The sequence below is a fragment of the Natator depressus genome, chromosome 11 (genome assembly GCF_965152275.1).
Source record: "Natator depressus isolate rNatDep1 chromosome 11, rNatDep2.hap1, whole genome shotgun sequence".
Taxonomy (NCBI): Eukaryota; Metazoa; Chordata; order Testudines; family Cheloniidae; genus Natator; species Natator depressus.
This window is the reverse complement of record NC_134244.1, coordinates 56,098,923-56,119,276: the sequence shown is the minus strand read 5'-3', so window position 1 is coordinate 56,119,276 and position 20,354 is coordinate 56,098,923. Positions and strand designations below refer to the sequence as shown.

At 41.6% G+C, this 20,354-nt stretch overlaps 2 protein-coding genes and 1 long non-coding RNA gene across 12 annotated transcripts in view; 2 read left to right on the top strand and 1 right to left on the bottom strand.

Annotated features, from left to right (window-relative positions):
- ANKRD44 (ankyrin repeat domain 44) overlaps positions 1-14,671 on the top strand; it is a 203,032-nt gene extending 188,361 nt beyond the window's left edge. For 6 of the 9 annotated variants that reach the window (XM_074967814.1, XM_074967811.1, XM_074967816.1 and 3 more), the window contains 2 exons: positions 5,800-5,891; positions 9,675-10,871. In XM_074967814.1, the coding sequence (XP_074823915.1) occupies positions 5,800-5,891; positions 9,675-9,940 (358 nt within the window). In that variant the 3' untranslated portion in view covers positions 9,941-10,871. Of the gene's footprint in view, positions 1-5,799; positions 5,892-9,674; positions 10,872-11,146 lie in introns of those variants that run through there. The other 3 variants (XM_074967820.1, XM_074967819.1, XM_074967817.1) reach the window with 1 other exon arrangement.
- Positions 1,431-18,673, bottom strand: LOC141996093 (uncharacterized). The gene is made up of 4 exons (XR_012641478.1): positions 18,145-18,673; positions 15,627-15,765; positions 3,204-3,377; positions 1,431-2,161 (listed from the first exon to the last, which is right to left on the bottom strand). It is a non-coding gene; the product is annotated as an uncharacterized LOC141996093 (long non-coding RNA).
- Positions 18,286-20,354, top strand: part of PGAP1 (post-GPI attachment to proteins inositol deacylase 1) — a 61,457-nt gene continuing 59,388 nt past the window's right edge. The window contains exon 1 of one of the 2 annotated variants that reach the window (XM_074967822.1): positions 18,286-18,597. In XM_074967822.1, coding sequence (XP_074823923.1) covers positions 18,454-18,597 — 144 coding nt within the window. In that variant the 5' untranslated portion in view covers positions 18,286-18,453. The remainder of the gene's footprint in view (positions 18,598-20,354) is intronic. The other variant, XM_074967821.1, reaches the window with a different exon arrangement.

Below are 20,354 nucleotides of genomic sequence, written 5' to 3'. Positions count from 1 at the left end.
GAGTATCTTGAGGAATATAATCAGCTATACTTAGTCCTGTGGAGCATGTAGTATAAGGTGTTTCTGTGAAGATCAGCTGCTTTAGTCTTTTAAAAACAAATATAGGTTTTCCAGTCAATAAAGCAGAAATCTTAGCCTGTTGTGTTGAATGTGACTCCTAATGTCTTAATAAATAAATAAATAAATATTATCCCTTGCAGATTAAACAAAGTAAGTTAAAGAAGAGCAACACTTTTTTTTCCTGCTATGGTCTTTAGGAAAATACTAGGGTTTGATCCACACATTGTCAGGCCACACCAAAAGAAAGATACGAGGCAGTGGATGTGGCTTAATTAGGCTGCAACTTTGTTCACTTAAAATATCTGGAAGTACCCAGCCATAAATTGTACAGTGCAGGTCATCATCAGTTCCTTAATCACTTCCACATAATCCCCAGCCAGGTTGCACCTCGCCTCCTTTCCTCATATGAGGGCTAAAGGGGGGGCTAGAAAAGGAGGAGAGTTGGCTACCCACTGTACCAGACGTAGGAGCCCCTAACCCTCCTTCTTCAGCTCCCTTAAGGGATGCTTTCCTTCTGATCCTTTTCCAATCCATTTTATGCAATATCTGTCACCCTTCCATTGCACTAGACATCTGTCATGCATTTTATATACTAAATTGTGACATTATAACCTAATCTCCCAACCTTGCTCCACCTCACGGGGTCCCAAACCTACTGTGGGAAAGGCCAAAAAACAAAAACAAAAAAACCTCACCCTGTCTTGACCAACCTGGTGGTAAGGGAAAAATTCCTTTCTAGCCCCCAAGGAAAGAAGGGCAACTAGTGTAATGCCCACAATGAGTCCTGAAGAAATCTGGTCCCTTTTTCAGATTTTATGGATGAGAGGATGGGTGCTCCTGGCTCGACCTGATGAAGGAAGGCTAGCAATAACTTTTTATTCTTCTTTGAGTAGAGTCCCTGTGGGTGCGCCAATTCACATGCGAAGCTGTTTGGTAGCAGTGCCCATTTGGCCTATGTGTGCACCACACACATTTAGGCTATATGGGGCTGCACAGGCGAACTGCCCTCAGTTCCTTCTCAATCACCTACTGCAGGGTCTACTGCAGTGGTTCTCAATCTATTTACCATTGTGGGCCACATCCAATACTACCTGTATCGCCCTGAGGATGTCACATGGGCCTTAGCTGTGTACTAAGTGGGCTGTAAGTTGAGAACTACTGGTCTACTGTGTGTCTGTTCTCTTTAGTATTCAGCAGTTAGTTAGTTAGCTAGTTAGTATATAGGTAGCTATTTTATATGGTTTATAGTTGTTGGAACAGCTGTCTCCCCCCCCCCCCTTTTTTTTCCCTTTCCCTTATGAAAAAATGTCATTCATAGATATAGTTAGAGATTTCAACTATTTAGGAAATCATGTTTTTGTTCTTTTGCTTGGGGATGTTGGGGTCCCAGGGATTTAAAAGGTGCTTCTCCTGCAGTGAGGTTGTCCTTATCAGTGACACTCATTCTCAGAGCCTCTGCTGTTTGGGAGATGCTCATATACCCAGTAAGTGCAAGATCTACACTTACTTCAAGGGTAGATTCTGAAACAATATGAGGAGGATGCTCCTAGCGATGCAACAAGCCTTAAGACTGTCTTCAGATCCAGGGGCAGAGGACCTCCCTGTGCATAGGCCTCCCAGTATGACTACATTAACATCTCGGACACCAGAGGCCGCTAGAGACGTAGGCAGTATCATGGCACTGATTCCATCCATGGCACCGAAGACCTCACCAAAGGTAGCCTCAACATCTGTCTCTACACAGAAAGATGTAAAGAGTAAATCTCTGAGAAAGTCTCAGTCACCAGCATGTGCTTCGGAGAGTAGCAGAAAAGCTCCAGTTCCCCTTAGAGGAGGTCCAGGACTCACAACACAAGCTCTTGGACATCCTACAGCGTAAGGAGTCTAGCCAAATAGCACTCCCAGTGAATGAGGCCATACTAGAACCAGCAAGAACTGAATGGCACATACCAGTTAGGTGTGCTCCTACACCTAAGAGGACGGAAAAGCGGTATTTTGTCCCAGCAAAGGAAGTGGAGTTCTTGTTCTCTGACCCTGCCTCAGACTCCCTAGTCATCCAAACAGCCACAAAAAGGTCCAGCCAACAGCTCCCAAGGGCAACCTGTGCAGATAAAGAAGTCAAATGTTGAGGGGAGAAAAGTGTTTAATTCCATCAGCCTCCAATTTAGAATTACCAACTACCAGGACTTTCTGGCAAAATATTCTAAGTTCCTGAATTTTAAAGGCATGTTACCCCAGGAGGACAGGGCTCAATTTCAAGCCCTTATTGATGAGGAAAGATTAGTGGCAAGAACCTCATTACAGGCTTCAGTCAACACTGCCAATATTGCTTCGAGAGCTATAGTGATGTGCTGAGAATTTTAGCTACATTTTTGGGGTTCCAGGGAGGTACAGAACACTAGTCTTTTGAATAAGTCAGTGTTTTCAACCAGAAGATAGACAAGTCGTTGCACTCACTAAAAGACTCCAGGGCAATCCTCCATTCCCAGGGTGTATATAGACCAGCCGTGAAGAGGAATTACCATAAGCAGTCTTACAACCTGAGGTCTTTACCAATGCTCTTATGAGCTACCTTGCAAACAGCAGAAGGTGCAAAAATAGAGAGACTGCCCCATCCACCTTTACTACAGCTACCTGGCCTCCACCGCCTGTCCCTCCCCATCAGCCAAAAGATACTTTTGATGGGACACTTGGGAGCTACGAACTAATGTTGATGCCATCTCCACCCAATTAAGAGATCTCCTTTGGTAGACACATAGCACAATTTTCCCACAGCTGGGGGCAATAACAAAGGATACGTGGGTGCTAGATATCATCCATTCTGGTTATTCCATTGGCTCCCAAAGCTGCCAAAATTTCTTTCCCTGTCTCTCTTCAGAGACCATTCTCATGAGGAGATCCTACATTAGGAGTAAAATTCCTCCTCCAGTGGGGAGCAAGGAAAAGCAAAATCAAGGAAAAGGGTTTTATTCCAAATATGAGAAGGGTGGAGACCCATTCTCAACCTGCAGCAACTCAATATATTTATTTGCAAACTAAACTTCTGCATGGTTAGATTGGCATCAATAATACCATCCGTGGATAAAGACATATGGTTCACAGCTCTCAATATGAAAGATTTGTACTTTGACACCGATATTCACCCTTCGCGCAGAAGATTCCTCAGATGTCTGGTGGGTCCCGACCACTGTCAATACAGGCTACTTTGGTTTGGTCTAGCAGCTGCATCCAGGGTCTTCACAAAAGTGTTTTCCATAACAGCAGCGTAACTCGGATAGGGTGATTCCAGCATCTTCCTGTATCTAGACGACTGGCTTCTGAAAGGCAGGACATGTCCAAAAGTCATGGCACTGACCTCATTGCTACTTTGTCTCCTAGCATCACTGGGAACCTTTGTGAACATGGAAAAGTCTGCTGTGACTTTGACACAGACTACAGATTTCATAGGAGTGACCTTAGACTTAGTCAGAGCAAGAGCTTATCTCCCTATGGACAGATTGTAAGCCATGGGCAGCCTGACCGGTCAAGTTATGCACACCCTTGGACATCAGTCTGGATTTGTTTAACGCTCCTGGGTCGCTTGGAGTCATGTACTTAAGTAACTCCATTTGCCAGACTCCGACTCCGTTGCCTGCAGGCTTGGCTTCGAACAGCATATATACTGAGCAAACACAGGATAAACATGGTAGTGACAATTCCCACCTTGATTATCATACACATTGTAAGGAGAGTGGTCACTTTAGATAAGCTATTACCAACAGGAGAGTGGGCTTGTGTGGGGGGGGAGGGGTGGGGAGGGAGAAAACCTGGATTTGTGCTGGAAATGGCCCAACTTGATTATCATGCACATTGTAAGGAGAGTGATCACTTTAGATAAGCTATTACCAGTAGGAGAGTGGGGTGGGGGGAGGTATTTTTTCATGCTTTGTGTGTATAAAAAGATCTTCTACACTTTCCACAGTATGCATCCGATGAAGTGAGCTGTAGCTCACGAAAGCTTATGCTCAAATAAATTGGTTAGTCTCTAAGGTGCCACAAGTACTCCTTTTCTTTTTGCGAATACAGACTAACACGGCTGTTACTCTGAAACACTACAATAAGGGCCTCTCTGACTTGCTGGAAAGATCTTGCACAAGTGTGCATGAGCATTCCTTATAAAGTGCTAATAAACGATGGTCACATCAACACCACCCTATACCGGAAACCTACTGACCGCTATTCCTACCTACATGCCTCCAGCTTTCACCCTGACCACACCACACGATCCATCGTCTACAGCCAAGCTCTGCGATACAACCGCATTTGCTCCAACCCCTCAGACAGAGACAAACACCTACAAGATCTCTATCAAGCATTCTTACAACTACAATACCCACCTGCGGAAGTGAAGAAACAGATTGATAGAGCCAGAAGAGTTCCCAGAAGTCACCTACTACAGGACAGGCCTAACAAAGAAAATAACAGAACGCCACTAGCCGTCACCTTCAGCCCCCAACTAAAACCCCTCCAACGCATTATTAAGGATCTACAACCTATCCTGAAGGATGACCCAACACTCTCACAAATCTTGGGAGACAGGCCAGTCCTTGCCTACAGACAGCCCCCCAACCTGAAGCGAATACTCACCAACAACCACATACCACACAACAGAACCACTAACCCAGGAACCTATCCTTGCAACAAAGCCCGTTGCCAACTGTGCCCACATATCTATTCAGGGAACACCATCACAGGGCCTAACAACATCAGCCACACTATCAGAGGCTCGTTCACCTGCACATCCACCAATGTGATATATGCCATCATGTGCCAGCAATGCCCCTCTGCCATGTACATTGGTCAAACTGGACAGTCTCTACGTAAAAGAATAAATGGACACAAATCAGATGTTAAGAATTATAACATTCATAAACCAGTCGGAGAACACTTCAATCTCTCTGGTCACGCAATCACAGACATGAGGGTCGCTATCTTAAAGCAAAAAAAACTTCAAATCCAGACTCCAGCGAGAAACTGCTGAATTGGAATTCATTTGCAAATTGGATACTATTAATTTGGGCTTGAATAGAGACTGGGAGTGGCTAAGTCATTATGCAAGGTAGCCTATCTCCCCTTGTTTTTTTCCTACAAACCCCCCCCCCCCCCCCAAGACGTTCTGGTTAAACTTGGATTATTGCTGTGCACATTGTAAGATGAGCTATTGCCAGCAGGAGAGTGAGTTTGTGTGTGTGGTTTTTGGAGGGGTGTGTGTGTGTGTGTGTGTGTGTGTGGGGGGGGGGGGGGGTGATGAGAAAACCTGGATTAGTGCTGGAAATGACCCACCTTGATTATCATGCGCATTATAAAGAGAGGTTTCAAAGAGGGATGAGCTATTACCAGCAGGAGAGTGAGTTTGTATGTGTGTCTGTGGGGGGGGGGGGGGAGAAGGGTGAGAAAACCTGGATTTGTGCTGGAAATGGCCTTCCTTGATGATCACTTTAGATAAGCTGTTAGCAGCAGGACAGTGGGGTGGGAGGAAGTTTTGTTTCATGGTCTCTGTGTGTATATAATGTCTTCTGCAGTTTCCACGATATGCTATGCATCCGATGAAGTGAGCTGTAGCTCACGAAAGCTCATGCTCAAATAAACTGGTTAGTCTCTAAGGTGCCACAAGTACTCCTTTTCTTTTTTCTTTTTGCTCTTACGTGTTACTTAACCGGACGTGTCAAATACTTGAATCTAGAGTGTTATGTTTTGTAGACCTCTCCATATTGCTGCACGAAATGGCCTAAAGATGGTGGTTGAGGAGTTGCTGGCCAAGGGGGCGTGCGTACTAGCAGTAGATGAAAATGGTAAGTGAAACAATACAATTTGACAGTCTTAAGAAGAGCACCTAAGGTGATTTTTACAAGTGACCAAAGAAATAGACCTGCAAACTGGTTAATTAGACAACACTGATGCCTATATTCCTTTGTGAATAAGATTTCCAGTTGTATAAGTACCCAAACAAGGATACTACTTCTGTATGTTTTATATCAAACACTGCAGACATCACAATAGTCCCTTTAATGTTAATTTTGCATGTGCTGTCAACAACTAGTCTTTCTTTAACCCCTGGGTGCAATGGTGGTTTGAATTTTCTAAACATGCGAAAGGCAACAGAAAATTCTGACTCCTTGCTCTAGAGTTAAGGATTATACATCTCATCAGAGCATGTTTAATGATTAGGAGAAAAAACATCAGCAATTGTTTGTTTGTACCCCCAATTCATTCTGAGATCAAAGTTAGTAATCAAATTTTCTGACCAAATCTGACAAGCTAACAAATTATTACCACCCTGTAGTAAGTGTGAATATAGTGTGAGACATGTTCAATTGGTGACTAAACTTGAAAATATTTGTTTCAGACCTCTATGAAATACTTTTTCTAAACACAAAGTATCTGTAAGGGAAAGTCAAAACTCTGTTTTTATGGTATTTTGAACCTTTTAACCTTTAAAATTCCTTCTTTCCTGAAATAAGCTGGTTTCTCTTACACCACTGACTCAATGGCATTTAAGTATTTGATGTAACAGTTCTGTGCCTCAGTTTCTCTACCTGTAAAGTGGGAATAATATTTTTTACCCATCACAGTAAGACACTTTGAGATCTATGGATGAAAAACACTATAAAAGTGATTAATCTTATTTGCCAAATTATACTAGTCAGACTGCATGAATTAATTCTATTGAAGTCATCTGGATCTAAGTCATGGATAGGATTTGGTCCCAAGTAAAAGCATTTGTAAGAAGAATGTCTATTACACCAAAACTAAAATACCATGTTTTATTACAAAGAAAACCTGTGGAGCACTGGTGAATGAATTTTGCCTGACCCAAAATGTAGCACTAATTATGATAATAAAATGTATTAACTAAATGTAATTACCTGCTTATTACAGGTATTGGAATTAACAGTTCCTGCATATTTCACAGAATTAAGCAATTATACTAATATCATTAGATAACTCTAAAGATTTTTTGTTTGCCACAGTCCCATTTATTATAGCATGCAATCTTCTACATCCCCTCCAACTGATCGGGGAGGAGCAGAAGGTTTCTAAACTATTTAATCTTACTGCTTAATTTTTTCCTTTTATTACCCTTCACCTCACCCTTATGCTTCTAGTGAGTGGCTACCGTTATGGTACCTGACTGTAGCTGAATGCAAAGACATATCGCTTTTCTCAATGCTACTGATTTGCCACTCCATCTATTTGCTGTTAGAACATTCTGAAGAGCAGTGCTGACAGGATACTATTCCCAGGATCCAACCACTTCCATGGCTTGAAAAACTTCCACCAAACTGATGAGTCAGAATCTCAAGGTCATTGCTGAATCTGAGTCTCCTAAAGAGCACTGTTACTACAATTTCAGGCTGGCCCTGTTTTTCTCTTTTAATAAAGCAATCTACAGAGATTGTTTTTGTTCAGCAATCTAAACATTCTTTATGTAAAAAAAACAACAACAAAAAAACAAACAATTAATTGAATGGAATTATGCCCGAGCTTTCACTGTTCGCCAGGTTCCCACCTTCCTGAAAAAGTGTACTTGAAGTATCTATTATAGGACTACAAACAAGAACCCAATTAATAAATAGCATTTGGCAGCTGATTAAAAATAAATAACTACAGTCTCACTTACTGTATCAAAAGTTGTACCTAGAGCTTGATGAATACAAACATTTTCTTCAAATATTCTCTCAAACGTAAAAGTGAATTTGCCTAAGCCACTTTCTACAAACTTATGAGCTATCAAGTTTTATCAGTTTTCACTTTTCAGGCTCTAGGATTTGCATTAGACGTGGTATGTTTTGTATGAGATAGTACATCTCTTGAAGTGGCCAACGGATGGGGCTCTGAAAATCTTTTGCCAGGGTTTGGGATAGAAAGAAGTAAATGAACCACACACTTTACAATTAATACAAAATCAATTACATTTGTGCGACTATAAAGAGTGAAGATTAAATTTAAACTCTTCACTCAGGCAGTACATCTGACAGCACTGTAATGATGAATGATGTCTTGGACAAGGTTTTGCTGCCCTAAAAGGAAAAGGTTCAGATTTTCCTAATCCTCCCCATCTACCTCTCACTGAGGGATTTCAAGCCAACCTCCAAATTATAAAAATGTCATACTTATCCAATCATAGAACAAAACTAGTACCATGTGATCATAACTAATCACCACAGTTCAAATTTCTTATCTCCAAAATACTTATAATGGACTGTTTGTTATCATCCTTAGAAATTTTAAAGCAACAGCAACTAAACCAAAGCACAAAAACATATCTGAGTAACTAATGAATACATCTGAGGAAGTCATGATCTGTTCTTGGACATAGTACCCAAAGAAAAAGAGGTTAAATTAATCAATTACTATTACTACTAATCATTATTAGCTGGAAATTATTTGCTCGGCTGTAGTTGTAAATGAAACGCACTGAGGGTATGTCTTCACTGCAGAATTAACTTGCGTGATTGGCACTCAAGTGTAAGAACTATGGTTGGCCAAACTCAGGTGTGAGTGGCCACACTGCAAAGCCATACTTGAGGATATCCATTTGGCCGCATCCACAGTGGTGCTGTACTGTACTTGTGTGAGCTGGTAGGAGAATCCCATGGTTCTTAGTGGTGCAGTAAGCTTAGCTACTCTGATTCCGAATGAATTGTCGGAGAACTTGTTTGTCCTTCTGGGCATACAGAGGGAATTGTGGGAAGGCATGGGACTTGAGTGATTTAGCCAGTGTCCTCACTGCAAAGATTAGCAACCCATTTGAAAGCAAAACCCATCCTTTTAAAGCTTTTTGTGTGTAGATGAGAGCTGGGGTACAAACATCCAAATAGGAGCCCAAGTTAACTCTGCAATGAAAATTGGGTGATTGGCTGCCATTAGTGGTTTCCCAGTTCTTCATTTCACCAAGCCCTTATTACATTTACTTAATTTTTAAAAATATATTGCATGCTTCCTGAATAAACCATTCTTCTCTGAACAGGAAGGTAAATTTTGGATAATAATCTATACAGTCATACTTACTGTAAATATCATATATCGGGGGGAGGTGTCTAGTCCCTTTCTCTGATAACTTAATTCCTAGATAAATTACTCTCTAAAATACTCAATATTATAAAATCTTTTAAAAATTCATTAATGCAGAACCAATATTTTTTATCTAATGTACATTTATCTTCAACTGAAGGTCATTGTTCTCAGAATGTGATTTGTTCATATGAATTGAAGTGGAAATCAACTTCAGTTCATAGTGCCATATGCTTATTTATGTTGTCGTTTTGCAATCATATTGTCTGTGTTGTGGAACTGTGTTTACCAAATGTTTTTATTCATTTTGTGAAGGCTGTATGCTGCCTGACTTTTAAAATAGTGCTTTTTGTGGTCATTAGCTTAAACACTCCATAAATTTGTGTATTTTCCCAGCATGCCTAATTTAAAATAAGTAACACGTTCTCTTGCCTGGCATGATTGTAACTAAACATACATCTCCTTATTATGAAGTCATCTAGAGATGTATTTGAGGAATGCTCATTTCCCTTCTCAGTACCCCCAGTACTAACCATTGCCTTGTCTGCATTTGTGCCCAGGTCATACGCCAGCCCTGGCTTGCGCTCCTAACAAAGACGTGGCTGACTGCCTGGCACTCATTTTGGCTACCATGATGCCTTTTTCTCCTTCCAGTTCAATGATGCCTTTCAACTTCGTTTGTTTTAAAAAAGACAATTTAAGCAGGACACATCTCTGCGATGGCTCCAATATGGGCAGTATTAACTCTTACAGTAAACCCTTGAGTAACAATATAGGAACAGAGGATGGGTACAATGAAAATGATTCCGATTCTGAAACGTTTTGACTTTGGTATTCAAAGCTTTTTTCTTAATTGCATTTGGGGTTGTTTTGTTTTGTTTTTAAAAAAAGCTTGAATCCCACATTATATTTTTAAAGTATTATTATTGACCGAAACTTCCAGAATTGGGCATTGAAAGGATTAGTAAAATTAAAAATAATCTAGTCTTTAATATAGAAGTTAGGGATTTTCGTTTGAATGAATTCACATTTATGTTCTGTAGCTTCAAGTTTCACCGTGTTTTCTTTAGGCCCCAAGTGCTCCTGTGAAAGTTTCTAGCTCTTTTTTTAAGTAGAAAAAGAGAAAATGCCTTTTTCTTTATGACAGCACAAATGAACAGGGAACTGTTGTATAAAATATTCATATGCCCTAGCTGTATAGTTGGTACACAGATGTCTTTCCAATGTGGCTTTCTTAGATTCCAAGAAAGAACCCCAACCCTCTCCTCATTGTTGTCTATTTCCTAGTTAACACAGGTTCTGTTGGGTAGATAATAGTTCGTTACACAAACCAAAGGTAAAGTTGTGCATCTTTTTAAAGTACTGCCTGTATTACCTTCTCTAGGGGGAAAAAAAACGTTTTATACTCTGCATGTATTAAGCACTTAAATATACAGAAGGCACTTTTTAAAGATCTTAGGTACAGCACACAATTAGAATACTGATATAAAAATTTAAGGCCAAATCCTGCTTTTGTCTCTCATACCAATATTTCACCACTTACATCAGTGGAATTACTTGTGTGAAGTCAGCATGAGTCAGCCCTTGATTTGCTTTTTCAGTTCAGCACAAACATATATGGTTTATTTGCACTACAGAACTAGGGTCATTAGAAGCTTCTGCTACCTGAGCAATTAACCACAAATCTGGTATCAGAAAAAAAAAAAGTTGTTGATTGTGATGCATCTAAATTTTGTTGCCAATTTAAACTGATATTTTTCATTTTCTTTTCTAAACTTATATAGCTTGTTTTTACCAGGAACATTATCAGGGTTTAAAATACTTTTGCCAATATTTGGGTTAAAATGAATAGAGCAAAGGTAAATACAGAGCAAGTGAAAGCATTACATCAAAAGTGGACATACCAAACAAACGCCAGTAAATTTGAAAGCATATTATGGAAAGGGAATCATGATGTACTAGAACAGCCGATTGATACCAGCTTGCTTAAGCAACGTCAACATTGTGAATATATCTACTCCTTCTGCCAAAGCTTCTAGGTCAAATGGACCCCGTTCCTCGTCTGGAACAGATGCACAAAAGGAAGACTGAGCCTTTAAAAAATAAACAAATAAACTACCATGAACTAACCAGCTCTATACCACGAGGACCAAAATGCTTCAGTATTTAAATGGAAGATTTTAATTTTTTTCAGAATGCAAGTGACAGAATGAAGTAATTTTTCTAAACAATAAAAATGTAAACTTTTTGAGTAATGAATAGTCTGGAGTGTATTTTACATTTTATGACACAGATTTCTAGCTGACAGCTTGGCGTTTTTAACTGATGATGTGTTGACCACAGTTTATTTTTTTCCAGACTAGAGAAAATGTTCATATACTTTTAATGTAAATGTGTTTATATTTATTTGAAATGAAATCAATGCCCAGGAAAAATAACTCTGGCTTGTTCTCCTTTTTTGTGAATCTTATTTGGCATAACACAAAATGAAACGTGAATATAAGCCAAGCCTGTTGGCCTGAGTGGGGAGGATGGTGGGAGTGTGTAGCGTGGCCACATGGGTTCAAAACTAACCTCAGGTCCTTACTCATATGGTTGGATGTAATGTGAAGATGAAACAACCAGCCTCTGTTCGTAAGGGGTGGAGAGTGAATTTGTGCATTGCACTACTCGAGCACCCTTTATCAGACAGATTAGAGCATAGGAAAAACTCACAACTTCCTAGCAGGGAAAAGGGGCATCATAACACAGCTAAGGTATGTGGCACAGGGAGGATAGAGGAGATGTACTGTGGCTTGGAGTAAAGAAATTTGTGGAAACTACCTATGATTCCCACTCAGGCTGTTAGCAGGCTTAAGTCTATGCTGGAAGGATGGGAGGTGTCTCCTCAGTAAACACTTTAGGCAGGGCAAAGGAAAAAATAGTTTTGTTTTGTTTTTTTAATTGACAATTCTGACAGTATTCTATATAATCAGTGTCAACATTTGCTAAAATTTGTTGACAGGTTCCCATTCTTCATGACAGGAAAAAGAAACATTTTAAGTATGTAATTCTTAGTGATACTTTTAATGCATATATGGGTATCTAGTAGTATACATAATACATTACCTGTATTTTGCCCTGCTAAAATTAAATGATTATAATGTCTCTATGAATATTATGAAATAGAAAATTTCAAATCTTAAAGTTAAAAAAAATCTCAAGGGGTACTCCCTTTAAGGATTCACATTTCTCTTTTTCTATGTTTTTCTGCAGTGGAAATCCCAAGCACCTGAACCATGGGCTTTCCCCTCTTACATTAGTACTGTATGACTATTTTGATTTTTTTTTAATTGCTAAAGAGCAATAAATAACTACTTTACTTAAAGCACTGAAAATAAGGGGAGAGACCAACATGGAAAGAGTGGTGGGTTCTGTGGTGTCTGTTTAGAAATGAATGGAAATCCCACATTTTGCTTTTTGTTGTTTCTAAATAGAACGAACACTTAAAATTTCATTTCCTATGGGTTTTTTTCATTAGAAGGAGAAAAGGGTCACAATTACCATAGAAATGCAGAGGTAATAGTCACAGTGGTCATTAAAAAAAAGTCAGCATTTCCTATTAGTTACCACACAGTGATAGCTAAGATACCAGTATTTTAGTAGGAAGTAATTGTGGTATCTGTGTGGTATTTGTCAATAAAATGCTGACTTTATGATGACCCATTATATGTAACATTATAGAACTTTAGATGATTATTGAATTTCTTTGATCATTCTGTGGTTCAAATCCAAAACCCAAGCAGAATAAGCTTCCGACTGAATTCAATGGATTTTGGATTGAGTACAATCTACAAATAGCTAAAGTTTATATCTGGTATTGTGTCTACTTTAAAACACAGACAAAGGAACCAAATCTAAATTTTCTCATTGACAACAAACTGGCCATCCAGTTGTATTGGTGATTTCAAGTATGCTATATTACAGGAATCATAGGAAAGATATCACATACGTTTTGTTGGTTACCCTCTTAAGGGCACTGGGAAAGTCCATGTTTTGAGCATGGTACTCTTCGGAGAAAAAAAAAGTACAATATGGGTTAGATTTTCAAAAGTGCTCAGCTTTGGTTTAATTCTGCTCTTGTTGAAGTCAATAGGAACAGAGTTAGGTAAAATGTTGAACACTTTTGAAACTCCCACCCCCATATTTTTATTAGTACAATAATTTGTACACACTTATAGAAATAAATTTGTGATTTAGGACTTGCTCTTGCAAACATTTAAACATAATTTTATTCTTGTAATAGTCAGTCCCACTGAGTTAATGGAACTATTCACAGGAGTAAAGTTACTTACGTGCATAAATGTTACAGGATGAGGCACTTCAGCCCTGATGCTGCGAGTTATAATGTTGTTATATGGGCTACCTCTGCGCCTGTCCACAACATGGGGCTCTGTGTGAATGCACTGGTCTGTTCCTATGGTTCTGTGGGAAGGATCAGGGTTTTAGTTTATATTTGAACCACAGTTGTAGGTGGACTTCATTTCAGGAATAGTTCCCAAGTCTCTATCATAAATACCAAAAGTTACAATCTTCAAATTGCCTAAAATCTTCCGTGATTCTACATTGAAATAGCTATGGGAATTCAGTTTATCATTACTAAAAGGGCACCGTAGTATGTTTGGTACTTTTTTATGCAGTAAACAGCTGCCAGATTTATTATTAAATTAGAACAAATACATAAAATGGATTATTATCCTTTGTAATGTTGAGAAACTTGATTATGTATCCGTTAGGATGAATTAACGACTTTGTGATTTTTTTTGTCATGTAAGAAACTTTAGAGTGCCTTTTTATATTTGTGTATTCTGGAAGTGTTTTGTGAAACTTATCTTTTGTTTGTTTCATTTGAGTGTTATCAAAGCAATATAATACCAGTAAATTTTCATTTCAAGCCTTTTTGGAAAGTATGAAGTAGTTTTTTTTCTTTTTGTATGTTCTACCTGCGTTGAAATGAAAATTAATCTGCTAAATTTCTATAGGAAATTATGTATAATTTTTGCAGTGCTGAAAAGGCTTTCTTATTACACAAAAAGTAAACCATAGGTCAGTGTTTATAGGGCAGGACGTTTTAAAATAGTGACAATCTGAGAGTGTGCATAAAATGTAATTCTATGCGTTTCTTATGCAGTGATCTACATATTAAAAGCCAATAACCTTATGTTTTGTAGTTTCATCTTATTTTATGCTTTAGCATGTGCAATATATCTTTACAAACCATGGTGATACAAATCTGGTGCCAGTGTTATATTTTGGATAACATATTTGTCATAAACAATATAAAATATTGTTTGATGGTTTTGGTGGGGTTTTGTCTGTAATGTTTTCTTATGTAAATTGGAGTTTAATGACTTCAGTAAATGTCATGACTGTACAAAATGAGGAAAAAAAATACTTATTCCAGTGAATGACTTGGAATCCAATCTGAATCTGTTCAAGCACAGCTTAGTATCTTTTTCAACTACTGAATGCTGTATTAATGTAATGAAGTACCCTGACTGTAAACTACTATTGAAATGCATTCAGATGGTTATTTTTACAAATAAAAATGGTACAAATATTGTTGCAAAACTGAGTAATATATTTTGTTTAAAACTCTCATATATTTATCAAAAACATTGTGAAATTACACTAGAAAAATGTTTTAAGCAGTATTGCAGAAAAAAGATGGATAATGTAGGTTGAACTGTCTATACTTCATTTTATATTTCTAAATTTTCTCTTATGCATTGACTATCTCAATTGGCTCAAGAAATGGACTATGATAGTATTAACATGGGTTATACTTTATATAAAGTAGCAGAACTATTGTATAAGTAATTTTGTTCAGATATGTATTTGGATGTCACCTTGAATGATTTTTTTTTTTCAAAATTAAGTAGCCGCAAAAAAAATTGACTATTTCACTAAAACTGTATCGCTGTATCCTTAGAGACTAGCCAGTACTAAAATAAAGTCAACAGCACAATTACCTATTTTAATATTATAAACCTATACGTTCCTCTTTGTAGCAAAAAGGGTTAATATCCATAAAAATGAGCTGCATAACTAGGTATTCAGCTAACTTTTAGGGGGGAAGAAAGATACAGGGTTAAATTCCCGCTCGACCTGTAGTAACCTGCAGCATGCATTACTAGAATTCTACCCACGTGAAGAGATTAAAATACTGTAGATACTGTTGAGGAAAAATGGGAAGAAGGCAGAGCACTGTACTACTATGCATATGTCAGTATCTGTAGCAAAGAAGCCACAGCACACAGTAATGTGCATTACGTTTTTCTGAGATCCTTGTAGTCTGATATGAAGTCCACATGTCCCCTGAAATGTTTTATTTTGTCACAAAGGTGCAGACTTCAATTTTTAAGTAACTTAGATTATTGCCCGATAGCAAAGCAGTATCATGGTTTTACTATAGTTCCTCTTATTTCCTGAGACCACACACTATTCTTTTGGAGTTGGTAAATAATTTATACCATGGCAGATGCTTGGGGTTATAATTCCTCCCAACCTGAGGATGTCACATCATCACATAGAAGGGTCTTGAGTATCTCTCAGTCTTGAGCTGTTGTCTGATTCTGGGTGGAAGATAGAGACTGTTGTCCTTAGAAGACCCTGTTGCAGGAGAGAAGAAAGAACATGCCTCAAAGACCCAAAGCTCCCCTAGCTGTACATGAGGCACTTGACAACCTGTGGGGGCTCACTCTCACATGCAACAGGAGAGCCATCCTTTAGAGACATCCATTATAACTGGCCGCATAAGGGAACCAGAGCCAAGTCCAGGTTAGGAGGAGGGCCAGACTTCATTTCAGTCAGATCATTCTCCCTGGCATCCAGGGGCAGTTCAGACTTGGAAGAGGTGACTAGGGAGGAGTCTTCCCTAAGGAAGTCTTGTAAACATAGGAATACTTGTAACAAACTCCTCCCAAGATTCTTCATTTAGTGTCAGAGCTGCCCAGCTGAATGACTACACAGAAACCCCAATAGCCCTCCTCCACAGCAGCAGCTTTACCCCTTCTCCCCTGACCCCCAAACCCTTAGATAAGAAAAGTGTAGAACAGTGGTCCTGAGAATCTGCTTTGTGGCACCTCCTGAACCTGCAGAGTGGTTGGGAGCCTGAGAGAAAATGCCACTATGCCTCCTTTTGGTAGTTTTTTTTGTTTTTTTTTAGAATGTAACATGCCAGCCCCTCTGGAAAAGGCCAAGTGTCAGCGTTCTGTCTCCACCTGTTTGCTGGGAGAAACTATGACCCAAGTGTCTGGATTGATAGAGAAGTCCTTGAAAAATAAACACCAGGTAAGGAAAATATCGCTTTGTGGATCTTCTGCTCAAATTATCTTTTGTATTACACATTGGTATGACATCTCTACCAAGGAGGAAGCTTTGGTTTTGTTTTGTTTTGTTTTTTCCTTCATAGAGTTTTGAGCACTTTTCAAGTAAAATGCCCCATTGTATTTTGGAAAAAACGCAAGTATTTCTGTTCGGTCAGTTGTATTTTTGAAAGATCTGATGTCTTCCTCAAATCCAAATGCACCCTCAGAAACACAAGCTACTCATTTTATATATGTATTTTCACAGCTATCTTCAAGATCCTAAACAGTCCTTTGCCCCCTGCTCTGTATCTCTTACAGAATGGGTTGGAAAACCAGCCAGTGCCTACTAGCAGAGTTTCTTCCTTGTTTTTTTTTTCTCCTGGGACATTTGGGCCCCTTGCCCAAGTGGCAGGTGGTTCTGTTCACTGTTCTCCCCCCAGCTCTGCATGAGTCTTAGGAGTCTGTATTGCTGTCGAACCCCATGGGCCCTAGGGTTGCCAACTTTCTAATCCCACAAAACCAAACACCGTTCCCCTATCTCTTCCTGAGGCCCCTTCCCCTGCCCCTTCCCTGAGCCCCTGCCCTCTGCTCAATACATTCCCCCTCCTTCAGTGGCTCCCTCTCCCCCACCCTCACTCACTTTCACTGGGGTAGGGGATTGGGGTGTGTGAGGGGGTGAGGTCTCTAGCTGGGGGTGGGGGCTCTGGGATGGGGCCAGAAATGAGAGGTTCAGGGTGCAGGAAGGGGCTCCAGGCTGGGACAAGGGGTTAGGGCTCAAGCTGGGGGTGCAGGATCCAGGCTGGGGGGCAGGGCAGAGGGGTTCAGGGTGTGGGAGGGGGCTGCGGGTTGAGGCAGGGGATTAGGGTTCAGGGGCATGAGGGCTCGGTCTGGGGGTGCAGGCTGTGGGGTGAAGCCAGGGATGAGGGGTTGGGGTTGGGGAGGGGGGCTCAGGGCTGGGACAGGGAGTTGGGGCACGGGGTTACCTCTAGTGGCTCCCGGTCACTGGCCCTAAGGCAGGCTTTGTGCCTGTCCTGACTCTGTGCTATGCCCCAGAAGTGGCCAGCAGGTCTGGTTCCTAGGTGGAGGCACCACCCTGCAGCTCCCATTGGCTATGGTTCCCGGCCAATGGGAGTGCGGAGCTGGTGCTTGGAGCCCCTTGGTCCCCCTGCCTAGGAGCCGGACCTGCTGGCCGCTTCCGGGGCGCAGTGCGGTGCCAGGACAGATAGGGACTAGCCTGCCTTCGTGCCACAGCACCTCCCACGGGACCTTTAACGGGCCGGTGGGCAGTGCTGACCAGAACCGCCAGGGTCCCTTTTCGACCAGCCGTTCCGGTCGAAAACTGGACACCAGGCACCCCTACTAGGCCCCCACCTCAGCAGCGAGGCTGGGGGGAGCAGAATGGAGCTGGGAGCAGAACTACTGGGCTGGTGCCGGGGTGTTGTGAGGCGGGGGCCAGGCAGTTGAGTGGGAAGAGGGTCATGCCCCAGCGGCTAGGCGGGGCTGCCCATGCCCCATGCAAAGGAGGCAGGGTGATGCAGTGCCAGAGCAGCTCAACGGGCACAGGGAGGAGACACCAGCTCCCAGGCTCCCTGCGGTTCTTCTGAGCTGCCTACTGTCGTACCGCTTTCCCACGCCACCATGGCCGGTAGGGCAGGTCCCTCTTTCCTGCACGGTGACCTACCCAACATGGCAGACGCGTGTTGCCGACTGTAGTTTCCGACCGTAATGGACCCGCCCTTTTTTAACTCCGAGCCCGACCTTCCCAACATGGCCGACGGGCCCCTTCTCGGTCCTGACCTCTCCAACATGGCTGACGGGTTCCTCCACACTCTGACCTTTCCATCATGGCGGAGCTGTTCCCAGTTTTTTGCGCCGGCCACGCCCTCGGTCCTTCGCCTCCTCGGGAGGCTAGCTCTGCCCTCTCCCCTCGGTGAGCGGCGTGTGGAGCCGGTGGCGCTGGCGGGCGACGGGGGCTCGCTCGGCGGGGGCGATGGGCAGGAGTCCCGGGGTGGCGGCCGCGCTGTTCTACGGGGCGGTGGCGGCGCTGGTGCTGCTGGGGGTGCGGGACGTGCTGTTCGTGTACGAGGAGAACCGGTGCAGCATGACCTACATGTACGAGTACCCCGAGTACCTGGTGAGTGCGGGGCTCCCTGGCCGCGGGGCCGGCTACTTCTCCGAGGCCGCCCCCCGCGCTGGGTGTAACCGGGGCCAGACCTGCCTTTGGCGTGTCACTCGCAAACCGGCTTCTCCGGTCCCCGCCCGGGGCGTTTGTCAGCACCCGGCTGCTCTGCTTAGTCCAAACGTCCCTGTCTGGGATTCATGAGCTAAGGGGCCATTCGCTCCTCTGGCCTGACCGTCCTGTCTAGGGTGACCAGACAGCAAGTGTGAAAAATCGGGACAGGTGGGGGGGGGGGTAATAGGAGCCTATATAAGAAAAAGACCCCAAAATTGGGACTGTCCCTATAAAATCGGTACATCTGGTCACCCTAGTCCTGTCTCCCACAGGCCACTGAATCCTCCCTGGCTGCACGCCCGGCAGCCAGACCAGTAACCTGGGGGTGCCTCTAAGGTGTTAGCCTCCTGTGCCGCGAGCTTAGCCTGGCTTGTGGTTTGGCAATACTTGGCGTTCACACCCCGCACTATGTTCACTGAAAAACTAACATCAAGAAAGCAGTTGCATGACTGTTAGAGGCTGCTTTTCTGTAATCAACTGACTCCTTGTAATTCTAGTTTTGAATAGAACGCCATCTGAATGGTGTGTCATGCAATTTAAAACAAATCCACTTTAAATTGCAGCTGCTAGTAGTATACCTTATATAATCCCTCTTTAGCAAGGGAAAAACTGACTTTTCGGGGGATGTTTGTGAAAGTGATGCTGCACAGAGTGCTGTCTCAAATGCACAAAGTAAACAAACAGAAAAGAGTGCTTTTTCTGCTAACTTTCAGTTATAAGCAGGTTAGTTGCTACTTGTAGCAATGCTAAGGACAAAATTTTCAGACAAGTGAAATTCCACCTCTCTATTTGTGAGTGGTTTTGAAGGTTTTACAAAGCAAAAATTTGGGGCCAGATATGATCTCACAATGTTTCTTAAAAGCTTATGATAGATTTCTTGTACTATTATCCTATTCATATCTAATGCATTTCCCATTTCTATATAAATATGAAATAACAAATAGTATTTAAAAGAGTAAAGTACTCAACTTCAGAGAGAAATATTTTCCATTAGTAATTATTAACTATATATGTCGATAATCTATGCATCACGTCCCAGGAGAAGGACTTTGCCACTATCGAGAGTAGATTGGTGTGCACTGAGCTATCTCTCAATTTATTACAATAAGAACCAGCTTCATGCCAACCTGACCAAGACACAGATGATGGCCTTTCATCTACGCCAAGTGGAAACTAAATATCATCTGGGACGGAATCCCACTTGCTAATCATCTGAACCCTGTCTACCTGGGAGTGACATTGTTATACCAATAAAAACAAAAACCAGCAGGATCTTATTAAAGGGAAAAAGGCAAAATGCCACATTTATTGTGAATACAGAAAGAATCATAGTAAGGAGTTAGTTATAGCTATAACATTCCATTCAATCTCATATTTACACACACACACGTTCTGCAAGGTTGTTATCGTAGTTACCAGCCTTAGAGTTGCTCATGCTAAGCCACTGGACATGAGGAGGGAGCAGGGCCTTGTCAGATGCTCATCTGATGCTCCTGGAAGTTGGTTTGCAGAATCAGACCCCAAAGTTGTCACTTTCTAGAGTCCATTTTTATAGGAATTTCTTCCTATGCCAGTCTATGGGAATTGCTTCATCATGCTGTTGAATCAATCAGCAGATAGCACATTCCTGACGGCTCCGTGCTGCTAGATGTTATCTT